This window comes from Puma concolor, chromosome A1 (genome assembly GCF_028749965.1).
Source record: "Puma concolor isolate L17-30 chromosome A1, mPumCon1.1.hap2, whole genome shotgun sequence".
Lineage (NCBI taxonomy): Eukaryota > Metazoa > Chordata > Mammalia > Carnivora > Felidae > Puma > Puma concolor.
In genome coordinates, this window is record NC_141667.1 from 77,188,245 (window position 1) to 77,210,918 (window position 22,674).

The 22,674-nt window shown below is 35.2% G+C and overlaps 1 protein-coding gene across 2 annotated transcripts in view; it reads left to right on the forward strand.

Moving 5' to 3' along the window:
* Positions 1-22,674, forward strand: part of SLCO6A1 (solute carrier organic anion transporter family member 6A1) — a 100,774-nt gene that overhangs the window by 33,446 nt on the left and 44,654 nt on the right. For both annotated transcript variants that reach the window (XM_025924550.2, XM_086691041.1), the window contains exon 8: positions 14,931-15,126. In XM_025924550.2, coding sequence (XP_025780335.1) covers positions 14,931-15,126 — 196 coding nt within the window. The remainder of the gene's footprint in view (positions 1-14,930; positions 15,127-22,674) is intronic.

The following is a 22,674-nucleotide window of genomic DNA, read 5'->3' on the forward strand; positions in this document are numbered from 1 at the left end:
AGGTCGGGATTACACTCACTGTAGGTTAGCTGATAGAAAAGACCACTAAAGTAGAATATCCACATGAGTCACCTACTGTCTCTAATACTCAGAGTCCAAAGCTATGCTATAATTCCTTTTGGTCAGGGGGAAGGAGAACAACAATTTGTCTTTAATTGCCAGAGAGACTGAGCATTGTGAATCTGTCTACATAGTTCCCCCGAAACTTGAGGAGCATTCTTCTGGATTTTGTTGGGCTTTATCAGTCATCTTTGCTGATGAAGGTGTGATAACACCAAAGTCAGAGCTTTTGAGTCTGAGACTTCTGACTCTCCATCCTACTGAACATTTATCTATCATTGAAAGCTTTTGGCATCAGATGATAATGGTACTCACAATAAATCCTTATCTACCCCATTGTAGTAAATATCAGGGGGGTTTAGGGTGTACTGAAAATGTATAGTTATGGCCTTGCAGCATGAATGAGAATTGGTTTTTGTCTTTGGTTCCTAATGGGATAAAAAAGAAGGTTTTGGCAATGTCCAAGATAGCATCTCAAGTACCATTTGTGTGTGCCATAAATTTAGTCACCTCAGATGTTTGGAACTTCAAGAGGTATAGGAGCAACAAATGAGTTTAATTGGTGGTTAATCTGCTATAAATCTCAATTCCCTAATAAGGGACTATGTTTTCACTGGACATAAGGTCTGGTGAATTGAGTTATTGCTCAAATCCTATTCTCTTACTACCCCTGCTTCCTTTAAATCCGTAATCAAAGCTGAGATTTCCCTTTCTCCTCCTGGGATTCTATGTTGTTTCCATTAGACCATACAAGAGGAGACAGACACACAGGTTTGGGTAAAAATTTATGTGTTTCACTTTTACTTTTGGAGTTTAGAAGCATAAATAATACAAGCTTGTAAAATATAATTACCCATTATACATTTTGGAATTGAAGCCATAGCATTAGTATATTGAAGTTACACCCAAAGTACATTAAAGTTGTCCAAAGCCTCACTCACAAGATCATTTTACCTCCTTTTCTGAGGCATTTTAAGAGTCCAAATTCCATTCAATGTCTTATTTATGGTTTTACATAGGAAAATTTCTTTCTTAGGGGAATCTTCCAGAGATGGTCACAACCCTAAAGCAAAACAACTGTTAGATGTTTTACTTTTGTCTTAGACTGGGTCCAAGGTTGACAGAAGAGACTGCAGGAGGAACTGGGCCCTCAGACAGCCCAGCTCTGGCCAATTCACATTAACAAGCAATTATGAACTCTACTGTCTCATCAACAAAGCAAATCAGATCAGCTTCTAATGATTCACTGGTTTTCGTCTATAGTGGTTGCATATTTCCCTCCTTTCCCTCTAAACCTACTTTGTTGAAAGTTTTTATCATGAATGAATTTTGTACTTTGTCAGATGCTTTCCTGCATTTGTTGAAATTGTCATTATAATTGTACACCTTTATAACTGTTGTCTGAAATCAGGAGAAATCCTCTAAACAGGATGAATCTTAGTAGTAGTTGTTACAAAGGGATAGGTCTAGGATTTTTACAGTTTCAGGTCTCATATTTAGGTCCTTAATCCATTTTGAGTTTATTTTTATATAGTGTAAGAGAGTGGTCCATATTTTCATTTTTTTACCTGTCATGTCCAGTTTTTCCATCACCATTTATTGAAGAGACTGTGTTTTCCTCATTGTGTATTTTTTTAATGTTTTATTTATTTTTGAGAGAAGGAGCGAACAGGGTAGGGGTGGAGAGAGAGGGAGACAGAGGATCCAAGTGGGCTCTGTGCTGACAGCAGCGAGCCTGATGTGGGGCTCAAATTCATGAACTGTGAGATCATGACCTGAGCCAAAGTCCGACGCTCAACCAATGGAGCCACCCAAGCACCCCCTTCCCATTGCATATTGTTTCCTGCTTTGTTGAAAATTAATTGACCATATAGTTTTGGGTTTATTTCTGGGTTTTATATTATGTTCTATTGATCTATTTTGTACTAGTAACATAGTATTTTGATCACTAGAACTTTGTAATATAACTTGAAGTCAGGAATTGTGATGCCTCCAGCTTTGCTTTTCTTTTTCAGCATTGCTTTGGCTATTTGGGATCTTTTGTGGTTTCATACAAATTTTAGGATTGTTCTACCTCTGTGAAAAATGATGTTGGTGTTTTGACAGGGATTGCATTAAATGCATAGGTTGCTTTGGGTAGTATAGACATTTAAAAAATTTTTTTTTCTTCTGATCAATGAGCATGGTATGTCTTTCCATTTTTGTGTGTCATCTTCAATTTCCTACATCAGTGTTTTATAGTTTTCACGTTACAGATCTTTCACCTCTTTGGTTAAGTTTATTCTTAGGTATTTTATTATTTTTGGTGCAGTTGTAAATGACATTGTTTTCTAATTTTTTCTCTCTACTGCTACATTCTTAGTGTATAGAAATGCAACAGATTTCTGTATATTAATTTTGTCTCCTGTGACTTTCCTAAATTCATTTATCATTCTAGTAGCTTTTTTGGTGGTCTTTAAAGTTTTCTATAGGTAGCATCATGTAATCTGCATATAGTGAAAATTTTACTTCTTCTTTACTAATTTGAATGCCTTTTGTTTCTGTTTGTTGTCTGATTGCTGTGGTTAGGACTTCTAGTACTATGTTGAATAAAGTGGTGAGAGTAGACATCCTTATCTTTTTCCTGACTTTGGGGGAAAAGCTCTGTTTTTCCCCACTGCGGATGATGTTAGCTGTGAGTTTTCTCATATAAGGCCTTTATTATGTTGAGATATATTCCCTCTAAACCTACTTTGTTGAGAGTTTTTATCATGGATAAATGTTATACTTTGTAAGATGCTTTCCTGTATTTGTTGAAATGATCATATGGTTTTTATCCTCTTATTGATGTGATGCATCACATTGATTAAATTGTGAATATTGAACCACCTTTGCATTCTGACAATAATTACCACTTGACTGTGGTTAGTTATTTTTCAATGTATTGTTGAATTGTTTGGCAATATTTTGTTCAGGATTTTTTGCATCTATGTTCATCAGAGATATTGACCTATTATTCTTTTCTTTAGCGGTGTCTTTATCTGGTTTTGGTATCAGGGTAATTCTGGCCTCATAGAATGAATTTGGGTTTTCCTTCCTCTTCTATTGTTTGGAAAAGTTTGAGAAGAATAGGTATTCACTCTTCTTTTAATATTTGGTAGAATTCACCTGTGGAGCCCTCTGGTTTTGGGTTTCTTTCTGGGTTTGCAAAGTTTTGTTTGTGGGAGTTTTTTAATTACTTATTGAATTTCATTGTTGGTAATTAGTCTTTCAAGCTTTATATATCTTCTTGTTTCAGTTTTGGTAGGTTATATGTTTCTAGGAATTTATCCATTTCTTTTAAGTCATCAGATTTGCTGGCATGTAATTTTTCATAATATTCTCTTATAATCCTTCGTATTTCTGTGGTGTCTGTCATTTGTTATTTTCCTCTTTTATTTATGATTTTATTTGATTCTTTTTTTTTATGAGTCTGGCTAGAGGTTTATTAATTTTGTTATCTTTTCAAAGAACCAGTTCCTGGTCTTATTGATCTTCTCTCTCTCACTCTCTCTCTCTCTCTCTTTCTGTATCACTTATTTCTGTTCTGATCTTTATTATTCCCTTCCTTCTGCTGGTTTGGGGTTTTGTTTGTTTGTTGTTTTTTTCTAGCTCCTTTAGGTGTAAGATTAGGTGGTTAATTTGAGATTTTTCTTGCTTCTTGAAGTAGATCTGTATTGCTAAAAACTTTCCTCTTAGAACCACTTTTGCTGCATCCCAAAGATTTTGACTGTTGCGTTTTCCTTTTTGTTTTTTGCCATGTAATTTTTGGTTTCCTCTTTGATTTTTTTGGTTGACCCATTCATTGTTTAGTAGTAGTATGTTATTTAACCTCCATGTATTTGTGGTCTTTCCAGACTTTTTCTTATGGTCTACTTCTTGTTTTATAGTATTGTGGTCAGAAAGATACATATTATGACATATCTTTTTTAATTTGTTGAGACTTGTTTTGTGGCCTACTATGTGATTTATTCATGTGCACTTGAATGTTCCATGTGCGCCTGAAAAGAATGTGTATGATGCTGTTTTAGGATGGAATGTTCTGAATGTATCTGGTTTTTTTTTTTTCAATATATGAAGTTTATTGTCAAATTGGTTTCCATACAACACCCAGTGCTCATCCCAACAGGTGCCCTCCTCAATACCCATCACTCACCCACCTCTCCCTCCCATCCCCTATCAACCCTCAGTTTGTTCTCAGTTTTTAAGAGTCTCTTATGCTTTGGCTCTCTCCCACTGTAACCTCTTTTTTTTTTTCCCTTCCCCTCCCCCATGGGTTTCTGTTAAGTTTCTCAGGATCCACATAAGAGTGAAACCATATGGTATCTGTCCTACTCTGTATGGCTTATTTCACTTAGCATAACACTCTCTAGTTCCATCCATGTTGCTACAAAGGGCCATATTTCATTCTTTCTCATTGCCACGTAGTACTCCATTGTGTATATAAACCACAATTTCTTTATCCATTCATCAGTTGATGGACATTTAGGCTCTTTCCATAATTTGGCTATTGTTGAGAGTGCTGCTATAAACATTGGGGTACAAGTGCCCCTATGCATCAGTACTCCTGTGTCCCTTGGATAAATTCCTAGCAGTGCTATTGCTGGGTCATAGGGTAGGTCTATTTTTAATTTTCTGAGGAACCTCCACACTTTTGCAGAGTGGCTGTACCAATTTGCATTCCCACCAAGAGTGCAAGAGGGTTCCCGTTTCTCCACATCCTCTCCAGCATCTATAGTCTCCTGATTTGTTCATTTTGGCCACTCTGACTGGCGTGAGGTGATATCTGAGTGTGGTTTTGATTTGTATTTCCCTGATGAGGAGCGACGTTGAGCATCTTTTCATGTGCCTGTTGGCCATCCAGATGTCTTCTTTAGAGAAGTGTCTATTCATGTTTTCTACTCATTTCGTCACTGGGTTATTTGCTTTTCGGGTGTGGAGTTTGGTAAGCTCTTTATAGATTTTGGATACTAGCCCTTTGTCCGATATGTCAGTTGCAAATATCTTTTCCCATTCCGTTGGTTGCCTTTTAGTTTTGTTGGTTGTTTCCTTTGCTGTGCAGAAGCTTTTTATCTTCATAAGGTCCCAGTAGTTCATTTTTGCTTTTAATTCCCTTGCCTTTGGGGATGTGTCAAGTTAGAAATTGCTACAACTGAGGTCAGAGAGGTCTTTTCCTGCTTTCTCCTCTCGGGTTTTGATGGTTTCCTGTCTCACATCAGGTCCTTTATGCATTTTGAGTTAATTTTTGTGAATGGTGTGAGAAAGTGGTCTAGTTTCAACCTTCTGCATGTTGCTGTCCAGTTCTCCCAGCACCATTTGTTAAAGGGACTGTCTTTTTTCCATTGGATATTCTTTCCTGCTTTGTCAAAGACTAGTTGGCCATATGTTTGTGGGTCTAGTTCTGGGGTTTCTATTCTATTCCATTGGTCTATGTGTCTGTTTTTGTGCCAATACCATGCTGTCTTGATGATGACAGCTTTGGTGTAGAGGCTAAAGTCTGGGATTGTGATGCCTCCTGCTTTGGTCTTCTTCAAAATTACTTTGGCTATTCGGGGCCTTTTGTGGTTCCATATGAATTTTAGGATTGCTTGTTCTAGTTTCGAGAAGAATGCTGGTGCAATTTTAATTGGGATTGCATTGAATGTGTAGATAGCTTAGGGTAGTATTGACATTTTGGCAATATTTATTCTTCCAATCCATGAGCACGGAATGTTTTTCCATTTCTTTGTATCTTCTTCAATTTCCTTCATAAGCTTTCTATAGTTTTCAGCATACAGATCTTTTACATCTTTGGTTAGATTTATTCCTAGGTATTTTATGCTTCTTGGTGCAATTGTGAATGGGATCAGTTTCTTTATTTGCCTTTCTTTGCTTCATTATTAGTGTATAAGAATGCAACTGATTTCTGTACATTGATTTTGTATCCTGCAACTTTGCTAAATTCATGTATCAGTTCTAGCAGACTTCTGGTGGAGTCTATCGGATTTTCCATGTATAATATCATGTCATCTGCAAAAAGTGAAGGCTTGACTTCATCTTTGCCAATTTTGATGCCTTTGATTTCCTTTTGTTGTCTGATTGCTGATGGTAGAACTTCCAACACTATGTTAAACAACAGCGGTGAGAGTGGACATCCCTGTCATGTTCCTGATCTCAGGGAAAAAGCTCTCAGTTTATCCCCATTGAGGATGATGTTAGCTGTGGGCTTTTCATAAATGGCTTTTATGATCTTTAAGTATGTTCCTTCTATCCCGAATTTCTCAAGGGGTTTTATTAAGAAAGGGTGCTGGATTTTGTCAAATGCCTTTTCTGCATCGATTGACAGGATCATATGGTTCTTATCTTTTCTTTTATTAATGTGATGTATCACGTTGATTGATTTGCGAATGTTGAACGAGCCCTGCATCCCAGGAATGAATCCCACTTGATCATGGTGAATAATTCTTTTTATATGCTGTTGAATTCGATTTGCTAGTACCTTATTGAGAATTTTTGCATCCATATTCATCAGGGATATTGGCCTGTAGTTCTCTTTCTTTACTGGGTCTCTGTCTGGTTTAGGAATCAAAGTAATACTGGCTTCATAGAATGAGTCTGGAAGTTTTCCTTCCCTTTCTATTTCTTGGAACAACTTGAGAAGGATAGGTATTATCTCTGCTTTAAACGTCTGGTAGAACTCCCCTGGGAAGCCATCTGGTCCTGGACTCTTATTTGTTGGGAGATTTTTGATGACTGATTTAATTTCTTTGCTGGTTATGGGTCTGTTCAAGCTTTCTATTTCCTCCTAATTGAGTTTTAGAAGTGTGTGGGTGTTTAGGAATTTGTCCATTTCTTCCAGGTTGTCCAGTTTGTTGGCATATAATTTTTCATAGTATTCCCTGATAATTGCTTGTATTTCTGAGGGATTGGTTGTAATAATTCCATTTTCACTCTTGATTTTATGTATTTGGGTCATCTCCCTTTTCTTTTTGAGAAGCCTGGCTAGAGGTTTATCAATTGTGTTTATTTTTTCAAAAAACCAACTCTTGGTTTCGTTGATCTGCTCTACAGTTTTTTTAGATTCTATATTGTTTATTTCTGCTCTGATCTGTATTATTTCTCTTCTTCTGCTGGATTTCGGCTGTCTTTGCTGTTGTGCTTTTATTTCCTTTAGGTGTGCTGTTAGATTTTGTATTTGGGATAATTCTTGTTTCTTGAGATAGGCCTGGATTGCAATGTATTTTCCTCTCAGGACTGCCTTCGCTGCATCCCAAAGCATTTGGATTGTTGTATTTTCATTTTCATTTGTTTCCATATATTTTTTAATTTCTTCTCTAATTGCCTGGTTGACCCATTCATTCTTTAGTAGGGTGTTCTTTAACCTCCATGCTTTTGGAAGTTTTCCAGACTTTTTCCTGTGGTTGATTTCAAGCTTCATAGCATTGTGGTCTGAAAGTGTGCATGGTATGATCTCAATTCTTGTATACTTATGAAGGGCTGTTTTGTGACCCAGTATGTGATCTATGTTGGAGAATGTTCCATGTGCACTCGAGAAGAAAGTATATTCTGTTGCTTTGGGATGCAGAGTTTTAAATATATCTGTCAAGTCCATCTGATCCAATGTATCTGAATGTATCTGTTAAATCCATCTGGCCCAGTGTGTTATTCAAAACCATTGCTACCTTGTTGAATTTATGTTTGTATGTCTGTTCATTGATGTAAGTGGGGTGTTGAAGTCCCCTACTATTATTGTATTACTATTGCTTATTTCCTGTATGTTTGTTATTGACCATTTTATGTATTTATTTGGGTGCTCCCATGTTGGATGCACAAATATTTACAATTGTTATATCTTCTTATTGGACTGATCTCTTCATTATTGCATGGTTTCCTTCTTTTTCTCTTGTTATAGTTTTTGTTCTAAAGTCTACTTTGTCCAAAAAAAGATTGCTACCCTGGTTTTCTTTTCATATCCATTTTCATAGTAAATAGTTCCCATCCCCTCACATTCAATCTGCAGGTGTCTTTACATCTGAAATGAGTCTCTTGTAGGCAGCATATAGATGCGTCTCATTTTTTATCCACTCTGTCACCCTATGTCTTTTGACGGGGGCATTTAGTCCATTTACATTCAAAGTAATTATTGATAGGTATGTATTTATTGCCATTTTATTACTTGTTTTGTGGTTGTTTTTGAAGTTCTTATCTGATCATTTCTTTTCTTCCTCTCTTCTCTCACATTTTCCTGGCTTTCTTTAATAATATACTTGGATTCTCTTTATTTTTTACATATTTATCAGTAGTTTTTGATTATTAATTACCTTAGGTTTGTATATAACATCTGCATATAACAGTCTATATTAGGTTGATGGTCCCTTAAGTTTGAATCTATTCTCTACTCCTCCCGGCCCCACAGTTTTGATATATGGTGTTATAGTTTACATCCTTTTATTTTGTGAGTTCCTTGACTGATTTTTAGAGATACACATATTTTCACTGCTTTGTGCCTATTTTCACTTGTGGTTTTTGTTTTCCCTCACAGAGTCCCCATTAACAATTTTTTTTTAGGGCTGGTTTAGTGGTTTGGTTCATATCTCTCCTTCTATTCTGAATGTTAGTGTTTCTGGATAGAGTGTTCTTGGCTGTAGATTTTTTTCCTTTCATGTCATTCTTTCTGGCCTGCAAAGTTTCTGCTGAAAAATCTACTGACAATCTTATGGTGTTTTCCTTGTAACTGTCTTCATTTCTCTTGCTGCTTTTAAAATTCTCTCTTTATCACTGTTTCTTGCCATTTTAATTACTGTGTGTCTTGATATGGACCTCCTTGAGTTAATTTTGTTGGGGGATCTCTGTGCCTCCTGGTTCTGGATGTCTGATTCCTCCCCCAGATTAGGGGATATTCAACTATTGTTTCTTCTGATAACCATATAATGTGAATGTTGTTACCCTTGATGGCGTCCCTGAGTTCCCTAAGTGTATTCTCATTTTGCATACTTTTTTCCCCCTTACTTGCTCAGTTTGATTGCTTTCCATTACCCTGTCCTCCAAGTCTCTAATTTGTTCCTCCACTTCCTGTAGCCTGCTATTTATTCCATCTAGTATATTTTTAATTTCATTTGTTGTGTTCTTCATCTCTGGTTGGTTCTTTTTTATATTCTCTTATCTCTTTTTTAAGGGTCTTACTGATACTCTCCACTCTTTTCTCAAGTTCGCTGAGTATCTCTATGATCATTACTTTAAATTCTCTATGAGGCATATTACTTACATTCATTTCACTCTTGATATGTTTTTTTTTTTTTTTGTCCTGTTCTTTCATTTGGGACATATTACTCTGTCTCCTCATTTTGTCTAACTTTCTATGTCTGTTTCTGTGTGATCGGGAGATAGATCAGCTATGTCTCCTGATCTTGAGAGTAATGGCCTTATAAAGAAGTGATCCTCTAGTACTCTGCAGTGTAGTACTCTCTGTTCACCAAAACCTAACACTTCAAGGTGTCTCAGTGTGTGTTGCATGTGTCCAGCTGTTGTGTCCTGGCTACTTTTTCCTTTATTGTAGTCATCTGCAGTTTCTCTCTCTACCTGTCGTGGGCAGTCTTCAGTCCCCGGCCATGAGGCACACAGTTTTAACAAGGTGCATCTCAGTCTTCCCTAGGGCCCACTGCCACCACCGGAACTGAAGCCCTTAAAACATATGAGCCAGAATACCTGGTGTTGACAAGGTTTGCATCAGAGTTCTAGGGGAGCGACCTGCAGGACTGAGACTGAGGCAAATGTAACTGGGAAGGGCAGATCCATCAAAGTCTGGGTGGCCAGGGCACAGTGTAAGCTAGTTAGGTAGTGAATGTGGACACCACTCTAGGGGAACATAAATCTTAGAATAGACAGTAACCATGCTTACCTTTTAATCCAGAAGGAGACATTGTCTTTATTATACTTGACAATAAATGTGTTTTCTCCCAATTCCAGGAGGGACACTATCTCTGTTTTCCAAAACTATAAGGAAACTTGCCTTCTGCTTTCAAGAAGAACACTATCTCTATTATCCAAGGCTGTTTGTTCACTGTATAAATATCCTTGAAAAGATAGAAAAAAGATCAGTCAGTGGTTCTGCTTGCTGGGTATACAGAAACATGAGATACATGGAGAATTGCTTCTCAATAAATATGGTAGTAATTATAATACATATAAATAAAGATTTTCAGATAGGAGGGACAATCCAGTATATCACTTGGAAGAGATACTCCTTAAGTATGAGGACATGAAAAGATTGAAAGGATAGAAAAAGTACTGTGGGAAGAAAAGGTGGTGTAACTATAGTGATTTTAAGTATAGTATTCTTTAAAGCAAGAGGTATTACTTGTTATGAAGAGGTTATTTATACTGGCAGGAGGGTTAGCTGGTGAGGTAGATGAAACAATTATACATAGGTGTGCTGTCAACAATGTAGCTTTATAATAAATAAAACAGATAGCTGGGTTAATTAGGCGTTGGTGATATTGGGTCAATTAGATATCGTTATGAAAAAAGGTAAATCTTGACCGCTACCTCACTATATACACAACTACCAAATTCTAGGTGTATTATAGATCTAAATGTGAATGGTAAGACAATAAAGCTTTTTAGAATAAAACATAGGAAAATATCTCATGGCCTTGGAGAAAACAAAGATTTTTTTTATATAGGATAGAAATCACATAGCTGTAAAGAAAAAAATTAAGTGGTATTACATTAAAATTAAGAACTTCTGTTTATCAAATGTCAGGATAAAGAGTAAAAATGAAAGCAGACAATCTTTTAAATAGAAATACTCTACAAAGATTTTACTCTACAAAGAATATGTAAAAATTTCCATCAACAGTAAGGCAGATAATCCAATAAAAATGGACAAAAGACTTGAGAAGCTGTTCTATAGAAGATGATATCTATTGGCCAATATTCGTATGAAAGTGGGTTCACCTTCATTGGTTTTTGGGGAAATGCATATTAAAACCACAATGCAATACTATTACTCTTTCACCAGAATGGCTAAAATGAAAAAGGGAAATACATGTTGTCAAAGACCTACAGCATTTGGCATTTCATCCACTACTGGTGAAAATGTAAATTGGTTTAAGCATTTTATAAATCTGTTTGGCAATATCATGAAAATCTGAACATATACATATTCCCTCATTCAGAAATTCCACTCCTGGTTGCATACCAAACATAAGTTCTTCTCTTAAGAATATACCTAGAAGAAATGCAAATGTTTACAAAGGGACATATACATGAATTTCTAAAGTACATTACAATTCACAATATCACAGTGAACCAGTTGTGTATGTGTATTCTAGAATGCTATTCAGCAATGAGAAGGCATCATCGATTGTTGTATATAAAACCATGGGTGAATTTTCTAAACATCATACCAAAAAACAAAAGAAGCCTTAATACATACATACTTTATGATCCATATTTTAGAAAATCCTATGAGTACATGAAAGAGCCTCTAATCTTCTGGCAATTTTTAATTTTTGATTTGAGTGGTATTTTCATAGGACTGTTCACTTTGAAAAGTCATCAGTATGTATTGTGATTTGTGTACTTTTCTGTACACCAATGAAATATGTACATAAAAAGATGATTGGAAGTTCTGTGCGTTGTTTGAATTTTCAACTGTTTTGTTTCCTCTTGGGGTACCCTTCAAAGACCTAGCCCTTTAATTGTTGAACTCCCTGTGCCCAGGATTTTCCTATTGCCTAGGGCAATAAGCCTGACAGCCAATATTTTCCTGGCTGAGTTAAGGACTCAGTTTTCTGCTCACAAATATGTTTCGTTTTCTTAAATCTACAGTTGTTGGGTTCCAGCTGAATAAACCAAGTCTTTTGCCGGTCAGTTATATGGCATGGGGATGGGGATGGGGAGAGGACTTGAGAATCAAACATTTTATATAGACTGCAATCCATTCCCCTTGTTTTTACCTTTATCTCACTCCTGCTTTTAGTGGTACCTACTGCCCTTAATTTCTAAGATTCTGGGGTAAAATGTGGTTTACTTCTTACTGACTTCCTTACCTGCAGGAGTACTTCTCATCCTCTGAAGTCTCCTGATTCAGTTCCAGTTCCCACACTTTTCTTGATAAATACTGCCTCCATTCTATTCGTACCTTTTGCTTTCTAATAAATGAATTTGTTTGTAAATCTCTACCTTTTATCAAACACTCATATGTTTACTTTGTTCGAAGTAATTACTGACTTGTTTAATTTTCCTAACAACCTTAACATGGTAGTATAATTATTTATAGATATTCATTAGTAGCATCTCATACATTTAGGTATGATTTTCATTGTTTTTTCTGTTCTATGTATTTTTAAATGATGATTCTTGCATTTTTACTTAAGCCAGAAAAGACTTTTCATTTCTAATTGTATGATTTTGTTTCTCTTTAAATAACCGTTTACATCGATTAATATTTTCCATATCTTTAATAGTGTTGTAAGCTACGTCTTTATGAGAAAGCTGAATCAAAATACTTCATGGATTTTTAATTTTCTTAAAATCTGGGCATTTTTCCATAATTTCTTTTATACTATGTTATTAGATATATACATGTTTAGGAGCTACATTTCATGGTATACTTTTTTTTACTACTTTGTTTTCAGACTTTCCTTTAAAAATATCCAATCTGTCTTTTTAATAGTTAAGTTTTATCCATTTACTATTATCGTGGATTCTGATATTTTAGGTAACTTCTATTTATATTTTTTAGTTTATTATTCTTCTGTTTTGCTTCTTTCTCCCCCTACTATCCTATCCTGTCTTAATGGACTCATTTTTTTAAATTTTATTTTATCTGCCTTTGGTTTGTTTAGGAGATTTTAACCAACCACTGACAGTTTGCTGTCCCCACTTTTCAGTAGTGAGTGTGTGTGTACATATCCAGTCTAGATTATTAATTTTATAATTTTATAAATTAGCTATAGTTATCATTCTTTTGCAAGTAACATGCTTTTTGGCAGCTTTTACAATTTTTGCTTTATTCTTAATGTTATGAATTTTCCTTACCTTCTGTATGTGTAAGGATAGATTTAAGTATTTATTTTTAATCCTTCTCATGAGTTGGAGTATACTTTTATTCCTAGGAATAATATTTTTTAATGATGGAAATTTCTCATTCTCAGTTTCAACTTTTCATGTATTATTTCTCTGGCATTCATTCCATTATATTTCTCACAACTGCTGTAAAACATTTTTAAGAGCCTTTTATTCTGTTCCCACTGTGCTTTTTTTTTTTTTAAGTTGCTTTCTGATCAGTTTTAAATTAAAAAAAAAATGGAAATAGTACAGAGGGCTAACTCCCATACACTGCACACCTGTTTCCCCCTTTTATTAACATCTTACATTAGTATGGTAGATTTGCTATAATTAATGAACCAATATCAATACTAACTAAAGTCAACACTTTATTTGGATTTCATTAGCTTTTACATAAAGTTTTTGTTTTTGTTTTTGTTTTCTATTCCAGGATCTCTTTCAGGATACATGATATTTAGTTGTCATGTGTTTCTTTAGGTTTCTGTTGAGTTTGACAGCTGCTCAGTCTTCCATTGTCTTTTTTTATGACTTTGACAGTTTTGAGGAGTGCTGGTCAGGTATTTTTTAGAATGTTCCTTAACAGGGAATTGCCCAATTTGTTTCCTTGTGATTAGACAGGGTTTATAGGTTTTAGAAGGAAGCTCATAGAAGTAAAGTGCCATTTTCATCAAATCATATCAAGGGTACTACACTGTCAACATAACTTACTACTTTTGAATTTGACCTTGTTCAACTGGGTAATCATATTTGATCATACTTCTCCATTGTACTCATTGCCTTTTAGCTAGTTATCTTGGTTATTTTTCTTTTACTCTTTTTTTTATTATATGGTAGATGAATAACACAGTCCTCTCTTCCAATTTATTCACTTATCAAATGTCTCTGGTCTGAGATTTGAGTTTTTATTTTAATAATTATATTTATAAATGCCTGGGCTTCTTATTTTTATATTCATCTGCTCTTATTTCATTCCTTTATTCTTTTATTTCTTCTTCATTTTTATGGAAGTTACACTATCATTTATCTTTTTGAGTATCCTAAAATTATTTATTTCCAAGTCTCTCACAGACCCTTCAGTGATATAAATTTAATCTGATGTTAAATGGACTTGTGTTTTGCTTTATATTTCTCTTGCTATATTCCTATTTAAATCTAGCACCTCTATGTTTGGAGCAGTGAAGATTACATCAATGTAAGCATTTATTGTGCTACCTTCATACGATTATTTTCTAACTATATTTCTTCTCCTTCCTCCTCCTTTTCTTCTTCATGCTTGCCTCTATCTAATCTATATCCTTGATTGAAAAGAAAACAATTTTCATAATGGCTGCTCTGAAATCCCACTTTGTTGTGAGATTGTTAATAATGCACATCCATCTACAGAACCAGCGGATGGCTTAATTTAATTCTTGGCAACACATCTCAGATTCTCTTGTCATTATGAGCATCCCTCTTGCTATAAACTATAAATCCATGAAGCTATACAATAATAGCTCTAAATAAGACAATTTTCTTCTGTTTGCATGGATTAGATGCCATTACTATATAGGAACAAAACTTCTCCATCATTCCATTATGCCTATAGCTTCAGCCCTACTCCCAAATTTATACTTCTCTTAAAGTTCAGGTTTGTTAAGATGTTTACCATGCCTTTAAGTTTTTGTTGTCTTTTTATTTAAATCCATGTTTGCTATATGTTTAGAGCATGGGGATTACATCAATGTATGAATTTTCTGTACTATCTTTAGCTGATTATTTTTTAACTGTTTTCTCCTCCTCCTCCTCCTCCTTTCTTTTAGGCTTTGTTTTGCTTCCAGGAGGTGCACTTGGCCAGCTTCTGGGAGGTATCATTGTTTCCAAGTTACACATGTCTTGTAAAGCCCTTATGAGATTTACAATCGTTACATCTGTTATATCACTTGTATTCTTTGGGTTTGTAATTTTTGTACGCTGTGATACAATACCATTTGCTGGGATCAATGAAGATTATGACGGGTAAATATTATTTTGTATATCAGGATTTTACATTTGAACTAACAATGTATTTTTCAGTTAATAACTATTTATCTAGTAACCCTGTATGTTTGTTCCATTCTTGGAATTATTCAACATGTAAAAGAAATATAAAGCTTCACCTTTATATAAGAAATATAAAGTTTCACCTTTTATATTAAGGGCAGAAATAACATGATGATAGCTTGTGACATGACTATTTATGCATTCATAAAGTAATAAATAAAAAATACCATTGACATGAGTCAGGATGTAGAAGTAATATTCTGTATTAAAGTGACTAATAGTAGGAGACAAAGCTGTCTATACAAAGCCTTATCTTGTGTTCCTGAATTAGTATGTCTGCCTTTTTATAGACATCATAGAAGGGAACTGAAGTACATCTGATAGTACATGTAAGTAACGCATTCTTTAAGCTAAACTTGTGAAAACTTAAAGAACTTGGCAGAGATTGTTATTAAACACAGGGGAACAGAATTCAAATAGAAAACCTAAGGACTGAGCAAGTAAAATCAGTAAAGAAAATAAGACTTTCACTTCGGAGTAGCTTGTGGCTGACCAATGCTCCCACTGAGAACAACCCCAGAAAACTGAATAGAGTTTAAAAGGTTTGTTTAAAGGGCATCAGAGGATTGTTTGGCAAATAGGAATTTAAAGGCCAAAATTCTAGAATAAGGCAGACCCTTAAGAAAAGAAGGAATTTTCTGCAGTTGGATACTTCTAGAGATATTTTCTAATTCTTGATGTTGGCAAGAAGCCAAGAATTTGGGCAAAGGTCTGGTCAGAAAGCATCTAGTTAAATGATGAGAAATCACACCTTTTGACAGATGTATCAACCTAAAGAGACAAAAATAGGGCTGGGCGGGATATCAGAGATAGGAGGGAGATAAACAAATAAGACAACATTCTGTTGGGTTTTCATTCAATATATATGCTGCATTATGAAGTAAGAAGCTGACAACAAGCAAAAATCTTGTAGAAAGTAGAGGAAAATTCTAGCAGTATTGTGATACTCTGTAGATCAGAGTGACTTCAGAATATTGTGGGGGTGGAGTGGAGAGGAACTGTGGTGAACACTACGTGTTCTCAATTGGTATCTCTCTCAGGCTCAGACCTAACAGTGAGGGCCTTCCTGAAGTACCATAGCTTAGCCAGGAGTTAATCTGGTCTCTGATTGAATTGATTTGGTCAGCCAGCACTCTAACTATTGGCAGAAAGATACAACACTCTAAAAAAAAAAAAAAAAAAAAAAAAAGATAATATCAAACACAGCTAGTTGTAAAGTATCATAGGCAAAGGTCTTGCATTACAAAAAATTACCGAGCAGATCAAGGGTGTGACCAAAAGTTATGAGACAGAACAGATGATAGAATAGACCCACAGGGGATCCAGATGTCATCATTATCAAATAAGAATGTTAACATAATATTGATATGAGCAGTAATACAAATGACTGAATTTCTCTTCAGAAACCATGGGTTCAGAAAAGAGTAGAACAATATGTTTAGAATTCTGAAAGAAAAAAAAATAACAAACTCTTGACTCTTTAATCATTAATCCAGTGATAATATCTTTCAAGAATGAAAATCAAGTAAAGCTATTCTCAGGTGAAGGATAATAAAATTAGTTGTTAGCTCTAAAAGAAATTATTAAGTTTTTTTTTTCAGTTTAAAGCGAAATAATCCTAGAGGAAAACTTGAAACTTGAAAGATAAAGGAAGAGTAAAAGAAGTGATAAATACACTAGCAAATAGACTAACTTTTTCATCTCAAGTTTAAGATATATGTAACTATTGAAAACCAAAAGTACAACATTGGTGTAGATTATCGAAGGTTGTAGATATAATATGTGTGATAACTGTAACCTAAGGGACAGAAAAAATGGACATCTGTGGTTATGAGACTTACACATTTTAAACAGAGTGGTAAAATATCAACTTGAAGTAGAAAAGTAAGTATAGATACACATATAGTTTAGGTACCTATGTAGCTCAGGTATACATCGATATTTCCTGTCTTTGTATGGTCTGCACACTAGGATTGTTTTTATATAAGTAAGTGTAGTGAGAAATAATAAAGAACAATAGGACTTATAGTTTCTACTCCAATATTAAAGTGCTTGTAAGTCATCACTCCCATCCTCACAATTAGAAAAGGTTTGGACAAATAAAAAATCAACAACAGAGGGCAAACTGGGCAAAGTACTGTCCCCTAAACTGGAGAGATAGGCAAATAGAGAGAATTGCAGTTTACTGGAAGCAGAAGCCATTGGAACTGAATATTAAACAGTACTTGACTAATTGCTAGATGTGGAACATGGAATAATTTGAGAGTTAAAGACTCCTGGGGACTCAGTCATAGGAAGACCTCGCACACTTTCATGACTCTTACATCCAAGTGCTCCACCAGGTTCTAACAGTGGAAACTGGGAGAAAAATCCTCTTGTGTTTTAGGCAGGAGGAGAGGGAAAGTAACCATTTGAAATATGCCCACAAGAAGTCTGCTCTTTGTAACAAGAGTCTACCCTGCAGGGAAACTACTTTCTCAGAGTTTCCCTTGCCAAACTTTAAAAAGGAGGGCAATTAGACCAGTCAACCATTTTATAACATTCCTATTTTATATAAGGAAAGGGAGAAAAAAAGCTAAGAAAAACTTCTGAAGTTCACAGCCTAGAGACTCAGGCCCACTGGGGCAGGGAGAGACATAAAATCTAAGATTTAATAATAATATTATAGAATGCTTTCCCTCAAGAATGTCTTACCACCACCACAACAGATACCTAGTAATAATAGAAAATTACAACTGAGAGAGCTTCAATGTATGCGCTGTTTGATAAAAAGATTCTAGGGCAACCCAGGACAACCTGGAAGACAGAATGAGGATGCCATGGAAAACAGAGGCCTTTGACACCTGTAACTACAACAAACTTTAAACACAGCCTAATTCCTACACAGATAAACATAAAAACCTCACACTAAAAGGCCTATTTACCTCTGTTCTTGGTAACCTAATAATGTCTGCCTTTAAACAAACACATTACAGGGCATTCTAAAAGGGAAGAAAATACACAGACTGAAAAACACAGCAAACATCAGAACCAGACTCAGATATGGCACAGGTTTAGAAATGACCAGACTAGGAACATAAAATAGCTATGATTAATATGCTAAGGGTTGTATGCAAAAAAGTGGGCAACATGAAAGAAAAGATAGGTAATTTAGGTAGAGAAATAGAAGTTGTAAGAAAAAATCAAAAGTAAATACCAGAAGGCAAAAACACTGTAAGAGAAATGAAGAATCCCTTTCATGGGGCCATCAGACTGCAGAGGACTGAGGAAAGTATCCATGACTGTGAAGATATGTCAATAGAAACTTCTCAAACTGAAAAACACAGAGAAAAAAAAAAAGATGAAAAAAAAAAAAACTGGGACAGATATCCAAGAACTGTGCAGCAATTACACAGATATAACAAATGATAAGGCAAACACCAGAAGGAGGAGAGTGGGACTGAAGAGGTGGGTCACATAATGGCTGAGAATTTTTCGTAATTAATAACAAACACCAAAATATAGATATGGAAAGCTCAGAGAACTTCAAGAAGGATAAATACCAAACAACTGACACCTATATCATATTCAAACCCCAGAATGAGAAAATAATGACAAAAATCCTGAAAGAAGCCAGGAGAAACAAACCTCACTGATATATGATTGAGGATTATTTAATACAGACTTATTGAGAAACCATACAAGCAAGAAGAGAGTGGAATGAAATATTAAAAAGATTGAAAAAAAATCATTAACCTAGACTTCTGTGTGCAATGAAACTATCCTTCAAAAATAAAGCAGAAAGATGCCTGGATAACTCATTAGGTTAAGCTTCTGACTCGATTTCTGCTGGAGTCATGATCTCACAGTGGTGCAATCCAGCCCTGCATCAGCGTGGAGGCTGCTTAAGAGTGTCTCCCTCCCTCTGCTTTTGCCCCTTCCCTGCTTGTGTGTGCTCCTTCTCTTTCATTCTCTTTCTCTCAAAAAGAAAAGTGGAAATAAAGATATTCTCAGGTTAAAAAAATAATGGAATTGTAAACCTGCTTTGCAAGAAACATTTAATGAAGTTCTTCAGAAAAAAGAAAAATGGTATGAATTAGAAATTTGAGTTCACCTACAGAAACAAAGAAACATGCTTTGCAAGTAAACCTGCCTCGCAAGAAATGTGTTTTTTGTTTTTAAGTTTATTTCTTTTGAGAGAGACAGAGACAGTGCCAGTGAGGGAGGGGTAGAGAGAGGAGAGAGAGAGAGCATCCCAAGCAGGCTCCATGCTGCCAGCTCAGAGCCACACACAGGGCTCAAACCCATGAAGCCATGAGGTCATGACCTGAGCCAAAACCAAGAGTCGGATGCTTGACTGAATGAGCCACTCAGGCCCTCCAGTAAGAAATGTATAAAGAAGTTTTCAGAAAAAAGAAAAATGATATGAGTGAGAAATTTGAGTTTATATAAAGAAATGAAGAACACCAGAGAATGAATAAATGAAGGTATAATAATTTTTTTTAGTTTTTAATTGGTGTAATAGATAACATGTTCAAAATAATGGTGATAAGAAGTTAAGTGTTTATAGTTTATGGATAGTGAAATGGATAATAGAAATCTTATACAAGAGGAGGGAGGAGTTGAGAATAGTCTTTTATAAGGTATGTGCACTACCCACAAAGTAGTATGGTGTTATTTGAAAGCAGACTTGCTTATATCCTGGAAATTCTAGGGAAATCACCACAACATTTTTAAAAGTATAATTGCTATGCTAACAGATGAGAGAAAATAGAATCTCATAAAATACTCAAAACCAGAGGAGGCAAAAAAAAAAAAAAAAAAGAAAGAAAGAAAGAAAAAAGAAGGAACGGTGAAAGCAAGAGAGCAAGAAAGCAAGAAAGAACAATTGTTTGGCATGTAATTTTTCACAGTCCTCTCATGATCTTTTGTATTTGTGTTGTCTCATTTGTGATGTCTCCTTCATTCACAATTTCATTTGTTTGAGTTCTCTTTTTTTTTCTTGGCAAATCCGAAGGTTTGTCTATTACATTTTTCTTTAAAAAAATACCAGCTTTTAGTTTCATAGACCTTTTCTATTGTGTTATTAGTCTTTATCTCATTTATTTCTGTTCTGATCTTTGTTATTTCCTTCCTTCAACTAACTTTGAGCTTGATTTGTTGTTTTTCTAGTTCCTTGAGGTGTAGAATTAGGTTGTTCATTTGAGAGCTTTCTTTTTTCTTAATGTAGGCATTTATCACTGTGAACTTCTCTCAGAATTTCTTTAGCTGCCTCCCATACCCCATAGTCTTTGGAATGTTACCTTTCCATTTTCATTTATCTCAAGGTATTTTCTTTTAATTTCTCTTGATTTCTTCTTTGGTCCATTAGTTGTTCAGTAGCATGTGTTTAAATCTCCACATAGTTGTGATTTTTCTAGTTTTCTTCTTTAAATTGATTTCTAGTTTCGTACTATTGTACTTTTCTTAAATTTAATGATTTGTTTTATAGCCTACTATACGATCTATTTTGGAGAATGTTCCATATGCATCAAGAAGAATAGGTATTCTCCTGCTGTAGATGGAATGTTCGTCTGTAGGTCTAACTGAGCCAATGTGTAGTTTAAATCCAATGTTGTTTGTTTGTTTGTTTGTTTTCACTGATTTTCTATCTGGATGATTTATCCCTTGTTGAAAGTAGGGTGCTGAAGTTCCCTACTATTATTATATTTCTGTCTATTTTTCCCTTTAGGTCTGCTAAAATTTGTTTTATGTATTAGATATTCCTCTGTTGGATAAATAAATATTTGCAACTGAATTGTTATTGGATTGATTCTTTTTCATTATAACATGATATTTGTCTCTTGTAACAGTTTTTGGTCTACTCTGTCTCATATAAATATAGCTACCACAGTTTTCTTTTGGCTTCTATTTGCATGGAATCTCTTTTTTCATCTCTTTACTTTCAGTCTTTGTGTGTCCATACATCTGACGTGAGTCTCTTGTAGGAGGCATACAGGTTTTTTTTTAATTCATTCAATCATTCTATGTCTTTTGATTGGAGAATTTAGTCCATTACATTTAAAGTAATTATTGATAGGTATGTATGTATATATCGCCATTTTGTTAATTGTTTCTGGCTGGTTTTTAGTCCTATTTCTTTTTGTCTTGCTTTCCTTCTTATAGTTTGATGATTTTCTGTAGTGGTATGCTCAGATTGCTTTGTCTTTATCTTTTGTGTGTCTACTATAGGCTTTTGCTTTCTGGTTAGCATGTTACATAAAATATCTTATATTTTTAACAGTTTTAAGCTGATAAGAGCTTAACCTTGAACACATACTGAAGCTCTAAATTTTTATGCTCACTCTACATTCTATTTGTTGTTGATGTCACAATTTATGTCTTTTTACCTTGTGTATGCATTAACAAATTCTTGTAGTTATAATTATTTTAATAACTATATTAACCAGGTTAACCTTATCTACAACTATTGTCTTACCTATGATTATAAATAGATGGTATTTATCATTCAGCCAGGCTTGAGCTCTTGCTTATCTCTCAAACTTTTGTGATTGTTTAAACTACCTTCTTTGTTTTTAATGGGTCCTGTTAGTCGAGGATGTGCCTAGACCTGTCAGTGTCCCAAAGGGACACTAGTCAACACCTAGATTTGGGCTGATTGGACCTCAATCTGGACCTCAGGCAGTAATAAAATATAGTTTGGACCCTTCCAGGGAGAAATTGGAGTTTAGTTATTTTGTCTGCTCCACCTTTGTTAGGGTTGAGTGTATAGCAGCAGGGGGTACTCCTGTGCACATTAATAATTGCTTTTTTGTCTTTGTCTACTATGGTCCCGTGGAACTCATCACTGCAAGCCCTTTTGGATGTGAGAACCAGACTACCCAGAAACCCATCCCTTGGGTGGCAGCCACAAAAGCTGGGATGCCAGCATATGTATAAGTTACTTCTAGGGAAACACTGGCAGTTTGTAGGGAGCTGACATGAGAAGGCAAAGGTAATGTCTGATGGCTTCTCTCATCTCTGGGGAGGATTGCAGTCAGCCCCTACATGCCTTCTAAATTAGAAGCCTGATCTTCAGGCAGCTGCTTTTAAAGTATTCAAATAGGCCTCTTTCAGGAGAAATCTAAAAAATGGGTATATTTTGTCTCCCCACCTCTGCATGAACCCTGTAGGGATAGCTGGTTAAGAACTGTTTCTTTGTTTGCTGCAGTACTGTGGAACTCTGCAAGCTCTGTTGGTTATTAGAGTCCTGCCATCAAGGGGCTCTTTCCTTGGGGGGATTGTGGTGAGCCCCTGGATAGATGTTAAATTAGAAGCCTAATCCTCTGGTAGCAGGTTTTAAAGTATGCAGATAGGATCTTTCAGGCAGACAGAGATGGGCATTTTTTGCCCATGGGAGATAGCCATGGTGAGTCTGCAGAGCCCGTTAAGAAATGTTTCTTTATTTCTTTCAATCTTTTTCACCTGTGGATGCAAGCCCCAATA